The sequence below is a fragment of the Triturus cristatus genome, chromosome 1_1 (assembly GCF_964204655.1).
Source record: "Triturus cristatus chromosome 1_1, aTriCri1.1, whole genome shotgun sequence".
Lineage (NCBI taxonomy): Eukaryota > Metazoa > Chordata > Amphibia > Caudata > Salamandridae > Triturus > Triturus cristatus.
In genome coordinates this window covers 40402943-40423034 of record NC_140579.1, presented here as the reverse complement: position 1 = coordinate 40423034, position 20092 = coordinate 40402943, and the positions used below count along the sequence as shown (strand labels likewise).

The following is a 20092-nucleotide window of genomic DNA, read 5'->3' as shown; positions in this document are numbered from 1 at the left end:
TATATCTCTAGATGGATATGAAGCACTGTTGTCACACGTCCTCCAGTGATAAGCATGTGCTCTACAACTGCTTCCTCATCTGAAAATTCAGGAAACAAACCTCCACTACTAAGACCAGTGTGACGACAGATCATTAGAAGAAAGAAGACACAGCATAGTTAGAGAAATGTTTTCGAACTCTTTGCTACCAGAACATCAAACCATTGTTTGAATTCAGAAAGGTTTATTGAATACTAATTTCACAAAAGTAGAGATTTACATTTTCTGTTCAAGACAGAGATGAGACCCCCCAAAAAGAACCTTATGACAGTGAATAGCGCCACTTCCCAGCCGTAAATGTACTACACATAGGACATTTATGATGCGTACAATTGGCGTAAGTTATTAGATGTTGGTAACAGGTGATTCTCTTATTCTTCATCTGAACAACCTTTCGCTGGTCAATAGTACGTAAGAGAGATCTATGGTATCTTCTTGTTCATCATGTGTATCGTCTCGTTTACTTGGATACGTGACGTGCTGGTGAAGTGTCCATCAGTGCAATGAAGGATCCAGAACATTCTTTGGTCATTTTTGCAGAGTTGCAAATGGCCATTTTAAAGCAGGATTGTGAGCATGCGGGGTTGGATTATGAAAGGAGAAGGTGTCCCTCCTCCGGGGTTGTGCATCTTGTTGAAGGATTCCTTGTAGACAAGCATGGCATAGGTAGAGGCTCAGATGCTGGCTACAGTTTCTGCTCACTTTGTTTCTCCTCCTGCGAAACCACTTTGCCGTCAACCACGTTCTGGATGATGGTCTTTACAACGCGGCTTCTGACGCTGTCTGGGGCTAAAACGAAGAAGAAACATGGAGGTGAAATATGGAACACAGGAAGGGTGCCTCTGAAGAACAAATGCTGAGGAGGGAAGCAAAGAGGGCCATGAGCATGTGAAATGGAGTGTGGAATTCTGCATCAAACCATGAATCAGGATTGTCATTTTTCCCTCACATATCCATTCATTTGTGTATCTACATTCAATCATTTCATTTGTAAAGCGCTCTACTTACGCTTGAGGGTCTCAAGGCGCTGAGGGGTGGGGAGTGCCGTTACTGTTCATTGAACGTAGATAGGTAAGTCGGCTTCTGAATCGGCCAGAGAAGCATTTCATTTGAAACCAGGAAGTGCTCCAAATGAAACGGGTCAATGAAAATCCTACATTCTCCTCAAGTAGGCTTTGTTCCCAGGGCACTTGTTCCCTGTGAATATGTTAATGTTTATGCCCGATAATCATGGAGACATGATGTGCCTCCTGTTGAGATCCCTTTGGATGCTTGTACTTCCCTGGGCTATCCCAGTGGGTGCTTGTGTCTCATGTAAATATTATATTTGTAAGTGTGGGATGCTCTTGTTGGTTCATGTCCCACATAGAAATATTATTATTATTTTGATAGCCCTTTATCTGAAAATAGTGTTATTGGTGTAGGTCATGTCAAGATGTTAACATTGGTGAATGTCCATCGGTAGACTTTTTTTAACATTCAGGCATGTGCTTTATTTGCACATTCTATATGGTGCATATGGGTCACATGAAGCATCTACTTTTGCACGTGTCCCATTGGCGTATCCTAGTTGGTGCATCGCCTCGTGTGATCATTTTGTTCAGTACCTGGGCTACATGGAAATGTTCTCATTTTTTTCAGCCGTTCACTTGAATGTGCTAATAACAGTGCATCATCTCAATGCAAACATGCTAACCCTGGTGCATAGGTGTTTTCTAATACAGTGCTTCAAGTGAACATTATAATTGGTATATGTTCCTGATGGTGTTAACTGGTGCATATGCCTTATGAGCAAATTCTCATTGGATGACATGGCCCTTGAGATCATTCTATGTGTGTGCATATGTGTATCGTGACAATGACATCTTTTAGAATGTGTATCATGTGAAGATCCGTGTAGGGTGTGAGCCTTGTGGGAACGTTCCAGCTGGTGCAGGTGCCACCTGGGATCATTGTATTTTTACTGCCCATCTTTCATGTCAATATGCTGTTATTGGCGCAGGTGAACATGTGAATGTTGGTGCACGTGCCCCATGAGAATACACCTGGGAATGGACTCAATTTGAAGAGTCTAAATGGTGCACGTGCATCAGACAAACATTATAGTTGGAGCATGCGCATTCGGATCGATATGGTGCATGCAAATTTATGCGAATATCATGGTAATATTTGTAGACACTCGTGAATATTTTAATGGGAATGCATGTGTCCTCCATGCAAACATTCTTTTGTCATGTGACCATCCTAACATCTCTGACAAATATGCCTAGACGGAGACGACCATCGTGTACCCGGACCATCAGGCCCTCTCCAGTGTCCACTGGCTTTCTTTCGGGATTCATAGGTAGTTTTTATTTGTGATGGTCAGCTCCACATCCATCCTATAATTAAGAAACTCTCCATGGTAAAACAGAATGAGTGTGTGCTTGAGGGGGCGGCACCTTATTGTATGGTAAATGAGTGAGAGAGTGAGGGACTCCCAGGGCATCAGATCCTTTGGGACCAGAGCTTCGGACCATTGTGTGTGTTTCACTGCACACATTTGGAAGATGGAAGTGAATGAATTAATTTATGAAGAAAAACAAGACACATTGTAGGCAGAGAGATCCCTGTCAGACAGTCTTGGATTTCAAGTAAGAGTGATCAGGCTTAGAGAGACATGACCAGATCTTCATGTGCCAGCAGTCAGTCTGCATGTAACACCAGGCTGAGAGGGCTAGGTGATGTGTAGGATTTCCAAGATGAGAAGTTACATAGACCAGCATCAATAGCACAGGAGGGTTTCATGTTTTGAGGGAGCCTGGGAAAAGCTGTACTCTCGCTGCATGTGAGTTGAAGTGTGTTTGCAGGTTCATAGTCTTGTCCAAAATAAAGCCCAGGCACTGGTCAGATTCGCCAATGGAGGGGTGGCAGCTCAGCACGGAGCTGAAGTTCAGCACGGCTTGTGTTGGGATGGCGGAGTTAGCAGAAGAGCTGAGGAGGGACTCAGATCTGTGCAATAGTGGTAGTTGGGAAGTGTGAGGCCAGCTTCCAATGCTGCTCACACTCCTGGACAGCCAGAAGGCATGGGTGGGATAACCATTAATTTAACCTCACCATCTTCTGATGGACTGGGCTGCCTTGAGGATGGGGATGTTCTTGTTCAAGGAGGTGTCTCTCAGACGTTAAGTTTCTTTACTAAATTCAGTAAAATGTGGTCCCTCCTCCCCGTTTATCAGGCATCTTTCTAGCTTCTTCCGCTGGTTCAAATAGTAAAGCAATGCTGGCCCTTCATGGGCACCTATAAAAAGATCATGTTTAGGGATGTGCAAAATGTGTGTTGTTTCCTTTTATGAAGTTATGCAAAGTTCCACAAAAATGTACGAGAAATGAGGTGAAATCTAAAAGCAGCATTCAGCACTTTCATTGTCTGGATGGGCTTCCTTGGGCCCTTTTGGACACACATTACACTAAAAAACAGGGAAAAAATCACCAGTGCCATGAACAATAGTCGCTCGCGTTCTGGTGATTTGTGCTGTTTATGTGCTCCCATGCTAATCTGTGTCACGTGCTGGAATGGCCTAATTTCGGGAATTTTGCGTAACAAGTGAAACAAAAAATTCTTGGAATGGCGCAAGATTATGCCAGCAAGGGAAGGTTCACCCAGGCCTATTGATGTTCACATCAGGCAGAGCTGCCTGATGGACATTCAGCCCCGGTCACTTGAGGGCCATCAAGAGCGAGCAACTCAAAGCTTCTCATTTCAACCCCGCCCGCAGGCTCTCATCACATCCTCTCGGCTCCCCCCCCATCACCATTAATGGGGTGTCCCTGGAGACAGTATGAATGAGCCTGTGACAGAGGAGGTGGCTGTGTGAGTGAAAGTGTGCTGACAGCAGAGGAGATGTGATGCTTTGATGGGGCAGATGTTTGCTTCCTGGGAGCCTTTGGTGGTCTGTAGCACTCCAGCGCTACAACAAGTGTCTTTATGAAGCAAGAAACAGGCCATTGTGAAGGCATGGACATGGAGCAAAGACAAAAGAGAGACACTCACCTTTTCTTGCCTGAGAGCTGTGACCACTGAAAGCAAACAAAAAGAGACACGCATGACTGAGTGTATTCTACTGGGTCAATTTCCAAGCACTTAGAAGCTGCAAAGTGGGAATGATCCTGGCTCTGAGTGTTCATACCTGTCCTCGCCCTCCAGCAGGCGCCGGTAGGTCTCGATCTCCTTCTCCAGCCTGGTCTTGATGTCCAAGAGTTCCTCATACTCTGCCATCTGCTGCTCCATATCGCCTCTGAGATCTGCCAGCTGCTCCTCCACCATGCTGATTTTGACTTGAAGTTGTGCCAGCTGGGCGCAGTAGTTTCCTTCTGTTTCTGCTAAGTTGCTTTCTAGGGAATTTTTCTGCCAGAGAGAAAGGCAAGGGAGGGGGCTTTGAAACATTGTGATAAAGCATAAGGAAGGTTGTACGTATAGGAACACTGGACAGCGCACTTATTAGCACTTGCTTTGGCTATGGTGGAAACATTTCCGTCTATCTGTTTTCACATGTTCTCATTGTTTGGAGAAAAGCTAGAAATATAAGAAAATGAAATAGAGAGATGAAGGAGAAAAGTGAAAGTAGAGAGAGGAAGAACTGACAGGGGGAGTTAATTGAGGGCAAGAGGAAAGAATGGAGAGGGAGGCTAAAGGAAGTGGAGAAATTGGGTGGTAAAACTGATAGAGAAAGTAATGAAGTTGAGAGAAGGCGAAATAAATGAGCATAGGAGGAGAGTGTTGAAATGAAGGGGATAACGGAGGATGGGGAGGCAGTAGAGTACAGTAGAATGAGTAGAGAGAGAAGGGATATCACTTTGGTATAGTGCAGGAATATCAGGTTTTGAATATTGTGCTAAACAAATATGGCTGCCAGAATAAACGTACCCGGACTATATGTAAATGACACATTGAGAAATGAACGGGCAGGAGACAGAAGAAGTGCAAAGAGGTAATGAGAATAGCATAGCAAGAAAGGTGAAGTAGAGAGAGAAGGGTGGTAAAGATAAAGATCAGGCAGGCCAGCTGGTGAAGTAGGGTGAGATGTATGGTAAAGAGACAAAGGTGAGCTAGTCTGAATGAAAGCTACAAAGAGGTGGAGCAAGGAAGGGGAGGATAAAAAGAGAGAGAAAGAGGCAGAGAGATAATACGGGTTTAGAGATAGAAAAATCTAGATATGGGGATAAGGACATTCACCACAATGTTCAAGGGTGGAGTTCACAGAGAGATGAGGTAGAGTGAGAGGGAAGGTAGAAAGAGATGTGAGGCAGATAGAGATATTTGAGGGGTTAGGTAGTCAGGGAAGAATAGAGATGTGCGGTAGGGTAGTAAGAGGCGTGGAAGGAAGGGAGATGTAAAAAGAGGTCAGGTAAAGAGATTAGTGAGTCAGAGAGAAAGGTGGATAGAGGGATGATGGGCAAAAACAGCTGAGCTATAGGTAAAAGGTGAAGTAGAGAGACAAAGGTGAAGCAGAGAAACAGCGGTGAGGTATAGAGACAGTATGAGGCTTAGCAAATGTTTTGAGGTACAGAGATGGATAAGTTGAGTAGATGAAAGAATGCGAGGTAAAGAGGATGAGTTGAAACAGAAAAGGTACAGAGAAACATCGCAAGGGAGAGAAGGTGAAGGCATTCAAAGAGGAGCATGGCAGTTAGACCGGTGATTTACAGGGAACAGAGCTAGTAAAAGAGCAGAGATAAGGTAGTGAATGAAATGTGAGATATCCTGAGAGGTGAGGGAAAGATGAGGATTAGAAAGATGAGAGTTACATAGCGAAACAACATAGAGATGTGTGATGAAAAGAGTGTTGAGTTTGGGAAAGCAGTGAGAGAAAGGCAGAGAGAAGTAGATCGGAAGAAAGACATAGGGGCATATTATCAAGAAACGGCATTAAAATTATCGCCGCTTTAGTGGCAAAAAACTGCCGCTAAAGCGGCGATAATGGGCTTGATGATATGCCCTTGAGAATTCCCATAGAAGCCCATGTCCTGGTGTCAACATGGGCTTCTATTGGAATTCTCTGCGGCATATTATCAAGCCCATTATCGCCGCTTTAGCTGTAGTTTTCTGCCGCTAAAGCGGGGATAATTTTAACGCCGTGTTTGATAATATGCCCCATAGATAGGTGAGGGTAAGAGAGATATGAGCTTTGAGAGAGGTGGGGTAGGTGGAAGAGAAGAGACAGGGGTGAGATTGAAACAGAGCAGACAGCTGCAGAAAGAGGGGCGAGGCATAGAGAACGTTGAGGTAGAGAGAGCTTAGAGAGGTATAGGTACAGAGGTAGGCACAGGGTGGTAAAGAAGAGGTGAGGTTGTGAGAGGTTGAAAGGTGGGACAGAGAGAGGAATATTTGAGAGTGATAGGTGAGGTACACGCGGGTGAGCTAGAGCTTCGGTAGCAAAAGAGCGAGTTGTTACATGGAAATGGAGAGGTAGGTAGAGAGAAAGGGAAAGAGAGACAGTGAGGTAGAAGATGTGAGGTGAAATACAGAGGGAGGAATGGGATAGAAGGAGAGGTGAGTCAGAAAAATAAAAGTATAGTGTGGTGAAGGTGACATAGAGGTAGTATGAGAGAGAGGCAGATAGAGAAATGAGGACAAGAAAACGGTGCGTATTTAGTGATTGGTGAAATAGAGACACATATGGTATGGGCAGAGTTGAAGCAGAAAAAAGTGATACTAGGAAGAGGTGGAGAGGTAGAAGAAGAGGCAAAGTAGACAGAAGGAGGTGAGGTAAAGAATACGTCTGATTAGAGTCGGAAGAGAGGCAAAGAGATAAACAGTTAAGTCTAGGTAGAACCAAGGATAAGTAGAAGGAGACAGTCAGAGAAGAAAGAGAATATGAAGTAGAAAAAGAGACAGAGGTGAGAAAGAGAGAGATATGTAACTGTAATACAAGGGCTTAGAAGGGGAAGGACTTGAAAACTGTGCAATTTGCCTGTGCCTAAAACTGTTACTGGTTTTGGTCAGCGACAGCTTTGCGCAAATTACCTCTTCTTTCGTTAGTTTATAACTAAGGAGAGAAGCTTAGTCTGAAAAATATACTACAGCCCAAATGTCACATGTTTGAAGAGTGATGTTTTGTAACTCTAAGAAACAACAAAAGTCACCAAAATGAACCTGTGCTTAACCCTCTGGTAGCGTGGCTCAAAAGCAGTCAGGCCTACCTTAGAGTCAATGTGTAAAGTGTTTGAGCAGCAGGAGGTTCCTGCCATTGAGTACACAATGAGCACACACAAACCATGCTAAAGAGCACAATAATGATCATAACAAAAAATGTTCTGTTGCTATTGTTCTGTGTCCCTATTGATTGGCATCACACCAACCAACATGAGACCTCACAACAATAGTGTGTTGGCTGCAGAGATCTGTATGTGGCCTGGAGGTCACATGCCAAACATCTAGCGAGGCGACTTACTCTTTCTTCCATCTAGTGTTGACAAAAGAGCTATCACTCTCTTGGGCAATAACATTTCTGAATAAATAACTCATACTATGTAAGTTTGGCTCTTATAGTTGAAATATGTGGAGGTTGGTCACAACTGAAGAAAGGATTTATAGTCTAGTGTTGTGTCTTTATATTGAAAAAGAATAGCTGTTGCCACCTACCATCGCCAGAGCGGACTGCAGCTCAATCTCCAAGGACTGCAGGGAGCGCCTCAGCTCGGAGATCTCGCTCTTGCTTGACTGCATCTGTTCAGCCCCGGTGGAAATCTCCTGCTTGAGGTGTTTGCTCTAAGAGAGAACATAGGCAGGAGTGACCACTTGACATTTAGTGTAGGCCCATCCCCAACCCAAGGGATCAGAGTGGAATGATCTGTGAGGTCTCTGTATGGCTATTGGACACTGGGCAGAGGGCGACATGTTGGACAGAGCCTACCATGGGACTGATATTGGCATTACAGAGGGGATTAACGTTTGGAGAAATGTCTAGGTTTGCCGATCAACCATCCATCTTATTACATAGCCCGGATGAATTTCACTGTGATGATTCCCTCTCCTACTCACCGCCTCCAGGAACTTTGCTTCTGCATCCTGGCGGTTCTTCTCGGCCATCGCCTCGTATTGACCTCGCATGTCATTGAGGATCTTCATCAGGTCAGTGCCTGGGGCAGCATTCATCTCAACGCTGAGCTCTCCTTGGGCCCCCTGGAATCCTTTCATTTCCTATAGGAGAGGAGCGCATTTGAGTGCTGGAAATGGACCAGTCTATAAGAATTTGGACCTGAACTAGAGCCTGGATGATGATATAAATACACTGATTCTGGTGCATGTGGTAACTGTGCTATCAGTGGAATCACAATTGGCAGAATTGCTACCAACATTTTGCAGTTTGCCAGTGGTAAGTCCACCTGCGGTAATTTACTGCTTGCACTAGTAAATGGTGAATTTTACATTACCACAACTGTCTAAACCAGTTTCTTCGTCATCTTTGATTTTTAATTTACAGTTATTTTCCTGTACAAAGGACTGTACATATGTCTAAATTTAAATATGAAGGCTTCATACGGGATCCATGCTTTTCAGAAAAGCTTGATATTACAAAATTAGTTTTGTATCCACTGGCTCATCAAACAGAAGAGAATCAAAATTCCCACAAATTCACCAAGACTATACAAAAGGACAGACACACACCCAGGGATCCTTTAGCTGAGTTGCAAAAGTTTCTCAGGGCTTATAATAGAATCTTCTCTATGACAAAAGTTCATACCTTCATGCCCACATCCAAATACCCAGAATTAAAGTTTTAACTCTGTCCCTGCACGACTACCACATAGTACCAGTGCAGATGTACAACTTTCTAAAATTTGTAAAGCTTTCCAGAAGTACACCTTGAAAGCAGAGATATTAATATGTTTACTAGTATACATTAGGAAGACATTTTTAATTCCCATTATATATGTTATACAGTTATACATGTAAAACGCCATTGCTTTAGTGCCATGATGAAATTCATTTTTTCAAGAAAAAAATTCCCTATGGGAAAACACCTTTTCCGATGGATAAACCCCTTGCCCTCCACCCGCACCAGTTTTAAGGGGTGTTTACTCCTGCCCTTGGCAGGACTAGGGGGCTCATTTAGAGTTTGGTGAGTAGACCGCTATCCGCCAGGGTGGCCAAGCTCATAATTACCTTTCCCACCTTGATGGATCATCACCCTTCATGTTAAGAGATCTCCGCTAGCTTGCAAAGATCTCTGTGCCTTCTGAAGGCTCAGATAGTTTGCTAACTGGCCTCGGTGTTTAATGGGGCTGCTTAGCGTAGGTTTTTTTTACCCAAAAGCAGGAGGTTTTTTTGTAAAGCAAAATACTACTACCCCTGACAATCTGACTCCCAAGTTGTGGGAATCATTTTTGTTTTTTTCTACCAGATTTTCCATTGTGATCCCAAGCAGAAAAAAATCAGTTTTTTTGTCAGTCTGCTCTACATAGTGCAGCTGCTGTGATGTGCTTGCACTTACAGCTCGAGTGCACCGAGCAGTTAAAGTGAAGTTTCTGCTGGGAGAGCCAGTGGAGTTACCGCCAACAAAACATGGCGGTGTGCCTGGCTCTAAATAGTGCAGTGAACTATCAGTTTGTGAGAGAGGGTTCTCCATCACATTTCTGCCCCCATTTTAAATGATGCCTTAATTCTCCAATCATTTTAAGGTGAGGAGGAGTCTGGGATTTCCTACAAACTTTCAAGTTCCAATGTGAGCCCCAACTTTCAATGCGAACTTCCGCGTGGCGCTCCCACTTGCCTTTTCTTGATTGGGATTTTCTCACATCATTACTCCATTCTAGGGGTAATATTACACATGAACATTGCTATGTTTTCTATTGAATTTCCTGACATTGCTATCACTCTATATAATCAAAGCACCACTATAATGTGAGTTCTTCGCAATTTGCAAATCTGAGGTTGATAGAAAGGGCCTCGCAGATGCCATGCCATCCTATTAAATGCAAGAGTTCACCACTAACCTTGGTTATGAATGCCTCTATAGTTTGCCATTTCCTTTGTCTAGCTTTAGAATCAAAACTTACCTGTTCGTGGTTCTTCTTTAGGGAAGCCAGCTCCTCTTGCAGGCTCTCGACTTGTCCCTCAAGGTCCGACTTGGACGAGGTCAACTCGTCCAGCACCTTCCGCAGTCCAGTGGTATCGGCCACCACGCTCTGGCGCATATGTAACTCGTTCTCATACCTGGGCAAAAATGACGAGATTTATGCGGCTGTCAACGATGGTCAGTGAAGTGTTTGTGAACATTTGCCTTATGGTGCAATGTCAAGTAGCCACAAGGAGGCACCATACTGCAACAAAGGACCTTGAAAATGGCTTTGTTCTCTGGGCACTCATCCTCCCCAGATGCAAATTGCCAACTTTGCCTTAGCTGTGTGTCAGACCTGTGGTCAATGTACCCACCTCCTGTTTTAACAGCGTAATAGGACTGTTTTATTACATTCAGCATCAGAAACAGTATTTAGACATATTTGTAAAACATGTCTGAGCCTGGAGGTAGCAGAGAGCTGCACATACAGCATTACTTAACATCACAGCACTAAGATACCTCACAAAAAGTGCAAGAGGATACCCCTATAGCCATAAACAAAATATTGAAAAATTGCAGAAATAAATAAGTGTTTATTTTTTCACCCACCTGGTGACATTTTCATACATGTTATAGAAATCGGTGCGAAAACAGCTAGTCACGGCTTCATATTATGGCTGGAAATTGCCACATGTGTATAGTTGCCTGAAATAACTGCTAATCTTGCCCACATTGATGTTATTCATTTTATTGGCTAGAGAGTGATGGAAGGCTGAGTCATCCTTGACTGAGTTCCAGCCTGTGAATTTTAGGTCCCACATTGGTCTGTGCAGTTGGAACCTTATCCCACCAGTGTGTGTCTGTCAGTTATAAGTTATCCACAGATGCCTAGTGGCAGAACAGAACCTAAATGTGTTGTTGAGGTAAATAGGGGAAGCTTGAGATATTTGAAAGAAACTCTTTTAACCACTGGTAACCATTACAGTCAAGAATAGCTGAGGCAGAAGAAGAACTAGGCAGACTCAGCAATTTTAGCAGCCGTGTTTTGAATACGCTTGAGCTTCTTCAAGACATTTTTGGAAGCTCCTAAAAAGGAAGATTTGCAGTAGGCAAGGCCGCTGCGAACAGTGGCATGAACCACGATGTGGCTAGCCAGAGGGGAGCCGAGGAACTATTCTGGAGGTTTATTACTTTCCCCATGCAATTTCAGATGGAATTTTTAGACAGCACTTCAGCCAAAATGCTGAACAGATTTCTACCAAATTTGGGGAGGGGGCGGTGAGGGGTAGATTATTTCTGAGAAAGCAAGTTTATTCTGATTTAGTATAAATCCATTCATCAGTTTTTGAGAAGTTAAGGTTACACATTTATAGATATCTTGATAGTTGGACTGAAAGTTAAAAAAATCAAGCCATCGGCTTGGCAAAGGGGACTTTCTTAAAGTGAGCGCTCTGATTGGCTGGCCGCAACATGAACAAAAACATTGCGGCAGCCGTTACAGGACTTGTCCTGTAAATATTATACAAAAACGATTTAGGGGGGCAGGGTAGGGATACCATGACCCCCCCAAGCGCTTTTATGGAGTTGAGGAAAGATTTTTTCGACAAATGTTTTTGGGGGTTTTGTGATCCGCATAACTACTGTGGGATCAGCCATAAACCTTTTTTTTAGTATTGCACAGGTTGTACTGGCTTACAGTGTAAATTGAATAAGAGATTAGTGGATGATGTCACCAAGTGATGCCATCAATTATGTCAATGAACATGTTATGAGTGATATAATTGAATAATATTAATACAAAGTGGGTCAAAGCAATATATAAATATGTATGACACGCTCAGTTTCTGGACAGTGAAAACATGAAGGGGCGGTCGAGAGCACATCAGTGTGAACCGTTGCATCATAATGCAAACCCTCCCCTGGAACTCCAAAGTAAAGATGTAGTTCAGGGGGATGCTGTCTGGCACTAGATGACGTAGCATCAATTTAATAATAGAAGAAGGTGGCAATAAAATAGAATGATACCACCACAACGCGCGTCAGCGACCCCTGTCTGTGTGGTCCACAGCGCGTGATTCATTTGTGTCACAGTGATGCAGAATATAAACCGCTCCCAGCAGGTTAGAATGGGCATATTGACCTGTTCTGATTTTTAATGACTGCTGGAGGTATGCAATAAAATAGAATGATACCACCACAACGCGCGTCAGCGACTCCTGTCTGTGTGGTCCACAGAGAGTGATTCATTTGTGTCGCAGTAATGCAGAATATAAACCGCTCCCAGCAGGTTAGAATGGGCATATTGACCTGTTCTGATTTTTAATGACTGCTGGAGGTATGCAATAAAATAGAATGATACCACAACGCGCGTCAGCGACCCCTGTCTGTGTAGTCCACGGAGCATGATTCATTTGTGTTGCAGTAATGCAGAATATAAACTGCTCTCGGCAGGTTATTAAGGGCATATTGACCTGTTCTGATTTTTAATGAATGCTGGAGGTATGCAATAAAATAGAATGATACCACAACACGCGTCAGCGACCCCTGTCTATTTGGTCCATGGAGCGTGATTCATTTGTGTCGCAGTGATGCAGAATATAAACTGCTCCCAGCAGGTTAAAATGGGCATATTGACCTGTTCTGATTTTTAATGAATGCTGGAGGTATGCAATAAAATAGAGTGATACCACCACAACGCGCGTCAGCGACCCCTGTCTGTGTGATCCACAGCGCGTGATTCATTTGTGTCGCAGTGACGCAGAATATAAACTGCTCCCAGCAGGTTACAATGGGCATATTGACCTGTTCTGATTTTTAATGAATGCTGGAGGTATGCAATAAAATAGAATGGTACCACCACAACGCGCGTCAGCGACCCCTGTCTGTGTGATCCACAGGGCGTGATTCATTTGTGTCGCAGTGATGCAGAATATAAACTGCTCCCAGCAGGTTACAATGGGCATATTGACCTGTTCTGATTTTTAATGAATGCTGGAGGTATGCAATAAAATAGAATGGTACCACCACAACGCGCGTCAGCGACCCCTGTCTGTGTGATCCACAGGGCGTGATTCATTTGTGTCACAGTGATGCAGAATATAAACTGCTCCCAGCAGGTTACAATGGGCATATTGACCTGTTCTGATTTTTAATGAATGCTGGCGGTATGCAATAAAATAGAATAATACCACAGCGCGCGTCAGCGACCCCTGTCTGTGTGATCCACAGAGCGTGATTCATTTGTGTCGCAGTAATGCAGAATATAAACTGCTCCCAGCAGGTTACAATGGGCATATTGACCTGTTCTGATTTTTAATGACTGCTGGAGGTATGCAATAAAATAGAATGATACCACAGCGCGCGTCAGCGACCCCTGTCTGTGTGATCCACAGGGCGTGATTCATTTGTGTCACAGTGATGCAGAATATAAACTGCTCCCAGCAGGTTACAATGGGCATATTGACCTGTTCTGATTTTTAATGAATGCTGGAGGTATGCAATAAAATAAAATGATACCACAGCGCGCGTCAGCGACCCCTGTCTGTGTGATCCACAGGGCGTGATTCATTTGTGTCGCAGTGATGCAGAATATAAACTGCTCCCAGCAGGTTACAATGGGCATATTGACCTGTTCTGATTTTTAATGAATGCTGGAGGTATGCAATAAAATAGAATGGTACCACCACAACGCGCGTCAGCGACCCCTGTCTGTGTGATCCACAGGGCGTGATTCATTTGTGTCACAGTGATGCAGAATATAAACTGCTCCCAGCAGGTTACAATGGGCATATTTACCTGTTCTGATTTTTAATGAATGCTGGCGGTATGCAATAAAATAGAATAATACCACAGCGCGCGTCAGCGACCCCTGTCTGTGTGATCCACAGAGCGTGATTCATTTGTGTCGCAGTAATGCAGAATATAAACTGCTCCCAGCAGGTTACAATGGGCATATTGACCTGTTCTGATTTTTAATGACTGCTGGAGGTATGCAATAAAATAGAATGATACCACAGCGCGCGTCAGCGACCCCTGTCTGTGTGATCCACAGGGCGTGATTCATTTGTGTCACAGTGATGCAGAATATAAACTGCTCCCAGCAGGTTACAATGGGCATATTGACCTGTTCTGATTTTTAATGAATGCTGAAGGTATGCAATAAAATAGAATGGTACCACCACAACGCGCGTCAGCGACCCCTGTCTGTGTGGTCCACAGCGCGTGATTCATTTGTGTCGCAGTGATGCAGAATATAAACTGCTCCCAGCAGGTTACAATGGGCATATTGACCTGTTCTGATTTTTAATGAATGCTGGAGGTATGCAATAAAATAAAATGATACCACAGCGCGCGTCAGCGACCCCTGTCTGTGTGATCCACAGGGCGTGATTCATTTGTGTCGCAGTGATGCAGAATATAAACTGCTCCCAGCAGGTTAGAATGGGCATATTGCGCAGTTCTGATTTTTAATGAATGCTGGAGGTATGCAATAAAATAGAATGATACCACAGCGCGCGTCAGCGACCCCTGTCTGTGTGATCCACAGAGCGTGATTCATTTGTGTCGCAGTGATGCAGAATATAAACTGCTCCCAGCAGGTTAGAATGGGCATATTGCGCAGTTCAGATTTTTAATGAATGCTGGAGGTATGCATGGGGTTATGACTGAGGTGTGAGTGATATAAGGTTATGGGGCTCATGGTAATATCTCAGTTGAATAATGTAAAATAATTTTTTTAAGTTTTTACTTGTTATGAATTTTGTAAAGAGATTTTGATATTGCTTTTTCGTATGAATAATAAAAAGTGTTATTTTTGATAAACTTTGAGTTATTTGTCATAGTTGGCAGGTGGTTTTGTTGCTTAGAAGTGATAAAGGTTGAGCAGGAGTCCTTGAGACATATTTATTATCTAATTGCCCTTCTCCTGACCTAAAATCGTTTTTCTGGGATTACCCTTTGTGGTACCAATTCTCAGATGGCAGCTGTGGCATCAGCACTTTGACCTAAGCACTGGTTTGGCATTGCCTACGTCGTGGACATGTTGGGATGGCCTATGCAGCTTCGAGGGTGGTAGGATCTAGGCTAAGAAGTCCATGATTATCGTTGGGCGGGGCGCGCAAACACCTCGTCAGCATCAGCCACGCAAGGAGGACTGTTAGTCAGCCGCACTTCTTCTGGTGTTAACAGATGCCTATTTGAGATGTTGTGTTGACAGGGCATCCAAATATAATCTTGTAAACATTAACATGTGCCAGCAAGATGTATATGATTGCAATGCAAACCTATCTATGGGTTATGTATGTGTTTAGGTGGGCACCTGGGTGGAGGGAAGTCCGGGTAGAGTACAATTGGCCCATTGCCTCACCCAGAGCCCCTCATCATTCTTGTATAAGTTTGGAACATGGAGGAGGCTCAAGGCTTGGTAAGTAAATGGGCTTTCTTGAGCCCTCTTTGTTTTCTGGTCATGCCCAATGTTTTGACTGCCTCGGACACACCAGGAAATGCAGCGCTTAACAAATCAGGTATGGCAGCTTCCATCCCTGGCTAGCCCCTAATGCTCCTCGGTTACTATTTGCACCACTTGAGCACTTTGTACAATCCAATCCTGATTGAGATGGAGTTAGTGGTATGTATTTCCTGTTGCGGAAAAACGGTAGCCAAACATTTATAGGCAGAACAAGCAAAAATAATTTCTGTCTTTTGACATCCAATCAATCTCCTTTCAAATGAATGACCTGGCCTCTGTTTCTTGTGCTATGTGTTATTGAGAGTTAGAGGTATCTCGCTCTTTGCGACCGCAGCACGCATTACGTAGATCTTCTGACTCACTTAAGTTTGAAGTCCTCAGCTGCCAGTCTGGCATTGTCAATCTGCAGGACAATCTTGGCGTTGTCGCTGGTGGCAGCAATAATCTGGAGGCGGCAAAAGACCGAGAGATGGGGTTAGGGTACACCTGCTGGTGTGGACAGTCACGAAATGACAAATATACAGTGACTTATTAAAATCTGTGAATTACAAAACACAACAACAATGCTACCGCTCTCAGGAGCTCGCAGATGATTGCCCACCGGCCCTCTTCATGCCTTAACATCTACTTACCTGCCATACTCCACAAGATAATTTAAGGGTGTGGATATAATATCTAGGGCTTTGTAAGACTAGATTCAGGATAGCTTTTGAGGATATCCAGGGACGATTCATTTACGAATAAGCATCTGCATGGAACTCACTCGCATAGTCAGAGGTTATAAGAACTCACCTAGACATGCACCGGAGACCCCTGCTATAGAGTGACTGTATGGCACCGGATCACAAGCACCCTGAGGCTCCAGTTTGAGCATTTATTTTATAAACTCTTGTAATTAGGGACATTACTCCTTGTGATTCAATTGAAACAAGCCAAAACTACAACTCCCACAATGCATTCATTTGAAAAGAAACAGCGTCCTAGTCACATGGGGTCAACCTCTAATTCTAAATAACACCTAGACGAATGGCTAAAAAAACAAGCATTGGCATAGCCAATAGGTCTCGCCTTTGGGACCTTATAAGTGTTTAGCCATGCAGCACATTATCCTGGGTGCTGTGCCACTAGATTGGCATGGTAAATGACAATGCCTTTTATTTATGTTTTTAAAATATAAATAAAAGGCATAGTCATTTTCAAAGGCCAGCCCGTTTAGATACTGTGACATCCCTCAGAAATACATTGGGGGGTGGGAGGTGTAGGGAATGGCCGGCGGCCGACAGAAAGGTAGAAATGCATCGACGACGGAAGAGGGACCTTAGCATGTGCAGCACACAGTGTAACCTCTCTGTGTGTCATCTGCGGTTTGGGAGGCACAAAGAACAGGTTATTGCAACAACAATGTATACATCCCTGATTGTTTCACCTGTGTCTTCCTGTGGTTTAATAAACCAAATATTTTATCTTAAAGCGGCATAGCATAGACCGTCTGAGGAGAAACCAACATCAGCACTGGCAAAGGTGCTCAAACCACCCCCGACCTGCAGGAGGCCGTGGCTTGGATGGAGTCGCGAGGGCACGGACAGGTCAAGCAGGGTCTAGCCTGCTCTGAAAGCGCCCCAGACCAGTGCGGCCCTGACCAAATTGTGAAGAGCAAAAACAGGACATGCACTAAAGACATAAAAGCGGGACTACAACTGTGTAGCAACTATGAAGAACAGAATGACTTAAACGACTGAACTAACATAGAAAACGACATATTCGCGAAATCACATGCAACTTTGACGCTTGGTATCATCTGTGCCTCTTGCATTGCGTCCTCGTGAGTCTTGCTACGCAGCTCTGCACCGGCACACAAAAAGACTGCCTCACACTGCCCAGTCGACCCTCTTTGAAAACTAGGACATGTAGCTTATTTACAGAAATTTGCCAGACAGGGAGTTTTCCTATAAATATCACGCTAGACTGTATTCCGATCCCGAGCTTACTCGGCAGCTAAAAATTAGAACATATTTTAATATTCGGAATTCTCTAAAACAGCTAGCACTGGAAACGCCAGCAGTTATAAGATGGCAACACCGCAGCACTCTCAAAGCCTGCCTGCTTTGCAGCAAAGCTCAATACCATTGGCAGAAATTTTAAATTGTATTTATAAAGTGCTTACTACCCCTGCTGAGGCCCCTATTCACTTTGCGGCGAGGAGCACGCCAGAAATAAGCTGCAAAGAAGACAAGCATTGGCCGCACGCGAGCGGCCGGAGACGCAATATGTGGTGGGGGAGGGGGAGAAGCGGGAGTTGTGTGTGCGCGTGCATTATCGTGATCGCGATCGCTCTGAAAGCGAAAGTGATCGCGATCGCGATGCCGCACGAGTTTGCAAAGTGCTGCTGGCGGCCGGCGGCGAGCGTGCACGATCGCGTGAACGCAAGCATTAGGCCAGCCAGCAGCACTTTGAAAATCCCACATACAAAATGACTCTCCGAGCCAGCGCATGCGCTGGGCTCAGCGACACCTAAAAAGAGCAAAAGGCTACAATAGTGAATAGTATCTACTGAGAAGTACTTAGTTTCCAGCCATGCCAAATGTCCAGATTTGTTAAGAGATTTCGCTTACATTGCGAACACATTTTCCAATTGTACCTATGGAATTCTCCCAAGTTACTGTGTATGTTTTCGTGAGTGACCCTGAGTTAACATTGCATAAATTCTTCACTCATTCATCGCCCAATGATAATCTCTAAGTGTAGATGTTGAAGCTTTGCACTTCACTCGAGAATGCTCTACTTTGCCAATTGTAGACCAGGTCTTTCTTCACTCTCTGCGCTTCTCCGCTGAAAGAGCGGAAGTTTCAAACTACGACCCCTGAACGTCACTCGTCTTAAATAGGAAGCCATAGCATCGCCGTGCTGCTGGGAAAGTGCGCGTTGCTGATAGAAATAAACTGTAATGTATGTTTAGACCTTTTGTTAGTGGGAATGTATGAATGTGGATTGTTTTCCGCGGTATTTGTCATTTTTTCTACATTTCAATAGATTTCTTTCTTTCTTATTTTGATGAAAAAGTGGGGACAAGAATGAAACAGGGCGTTACCCGACTTTTGTATCCGAAGAGGGGGGAAGAGTGAAGGTGAAGACATAGGGGACAAGAGTGCCCTTCCACACAAGCAACACAAACCGAGAATAGGCACTTTAGGGCATGAAGTCCGTATGTTTGTTTTTCCGCTGTACGAGGGAACAATGATCCATCTGATCCTGGAACAAAAGCTCTTTTGCATTTTATATTTTACCTGAAGGTGCTGGCAAGGATGAATGTGAAATCTTGGGAGTGCAACTCATGTAGGAGGAAGTGGACTCAATCTGGCAGAGACTGGCATGGGAATAGATATGTTTCTTATCTAAAATGCATTCCAACACCTTTAAATATGCATCTCGTACCCCAAATCCAACACACACATTCTCTCAGGGCATGATTTGTGTTCAGTGATAATAGATGGATTTCTTACCTGTTTTTGGAGCTCTGCAATTATCGAAAAATATTTACTATAGTCCTGAGCTCCTGCGGAACCTCCTTTATGGTGCTTCGCATACCAGTCCTTGATTTTATTTTCAAGCTCCAGGTTGGCACTTTCCAGTTCTTTGACTTTGTCCAGATAGGTCGCCAGGCGATTGTTTAAGTTCTGCATAGTCTGCTTCTCACCACCAGAGAGAAGGCCCTCGCTGCCACTGATGCTCCCCCCAGCCCCGCCACCAAATGCCCCGCCACCAAATGCCCCACCAGCTTGGCTGCCACCAAAACCACCACCGCCAAAGGCATCTCCTCCTGCACCACCACCATATCCACCACCACCAAAGCCACCAGTACCACCACCACCACCAAAGCTACCTCCTGCTGCACCACCACCATACCCACTGCCAAAGCCTCCACTAACCTGGCTGCCACCAAAACTACCACCACCACCAACGCCACCTCCTCCTACACTACCAGCATATCCACCACCAACAAAGCCGCCAGCACCATCTGCACCACCACCTGCTCCACTGCTGCCTTGTAAGCCACCAAAGCTGGCTCCACCACCACCTACTGAAACCCGGGTAGAGCCACTACTGCGTTGCAAAGACATGATGACGGGGAAGAATTGTTTTCCAGCAATGTGAAATCAAAGAAGGCGACTGGCTGGGCTGGCAATGCAGTTGGGTTTCTGAGCCTTTATATACAATTTTAACTGGGTGTTCCACTTCTAAAAGTAAATTGTTAACTTGCAGCATTATGTTCTCCCTCCCTGTAAGTAGTAATGTAATTAGTTAATGGTCTAGCCTTATTTGGCTTACTCATTTCTCATCAGTTTGCAGAAAGCCTGAGGATGGCTTCCTGTCATCCCTCGGGAGGTAACGCGGGTGGAGCAACCCTAAGCATTAATTTTAATTACTGTAATCTTATAATCATATTTGATGAAAGTATGGCCCCTGTGTTTGAAAACAAATCCCTGCTTTAATGTGCTTTTTACTGTTTGCAAAATGAACAATATGCGTTTAACAAACCGTCAGC

General features: G+C 44.3%; 1 protein-coding gene across 1 annotated transcript; it reads right to left on the bottom strand.

Moving 5' to 3' along the window:
* Positions 1–203: 203 nt before the first annotated feature.
* Positions 204–19748, bottom strand: LOC146869298 (keratin, type I cytoskeletal 12-like). The gene is made up of 8 exons (XM_085647078.1): positions 19050–19748; positions 15912–15994; positions 10081–10237; positions 8063–8221; positions 7664–7789; positions 4209–4426; positions 4073–4098; positions 204–828 (listed from the first exon to the last, which is right to left on the bottom strand). The coding sequence occupies exons 1-8, from the start codon at positions 19665–19667 to the stop codon at positions 725–727; spliced, it is 1491 nt and encodes a 496-aa protein (XP_085503204.1). The 5' UTR covers positions 19668–19748; the 3' UTR covers positions 204–724.
* Positions 19749–20092: the final 344 nt, after the last annotated feature.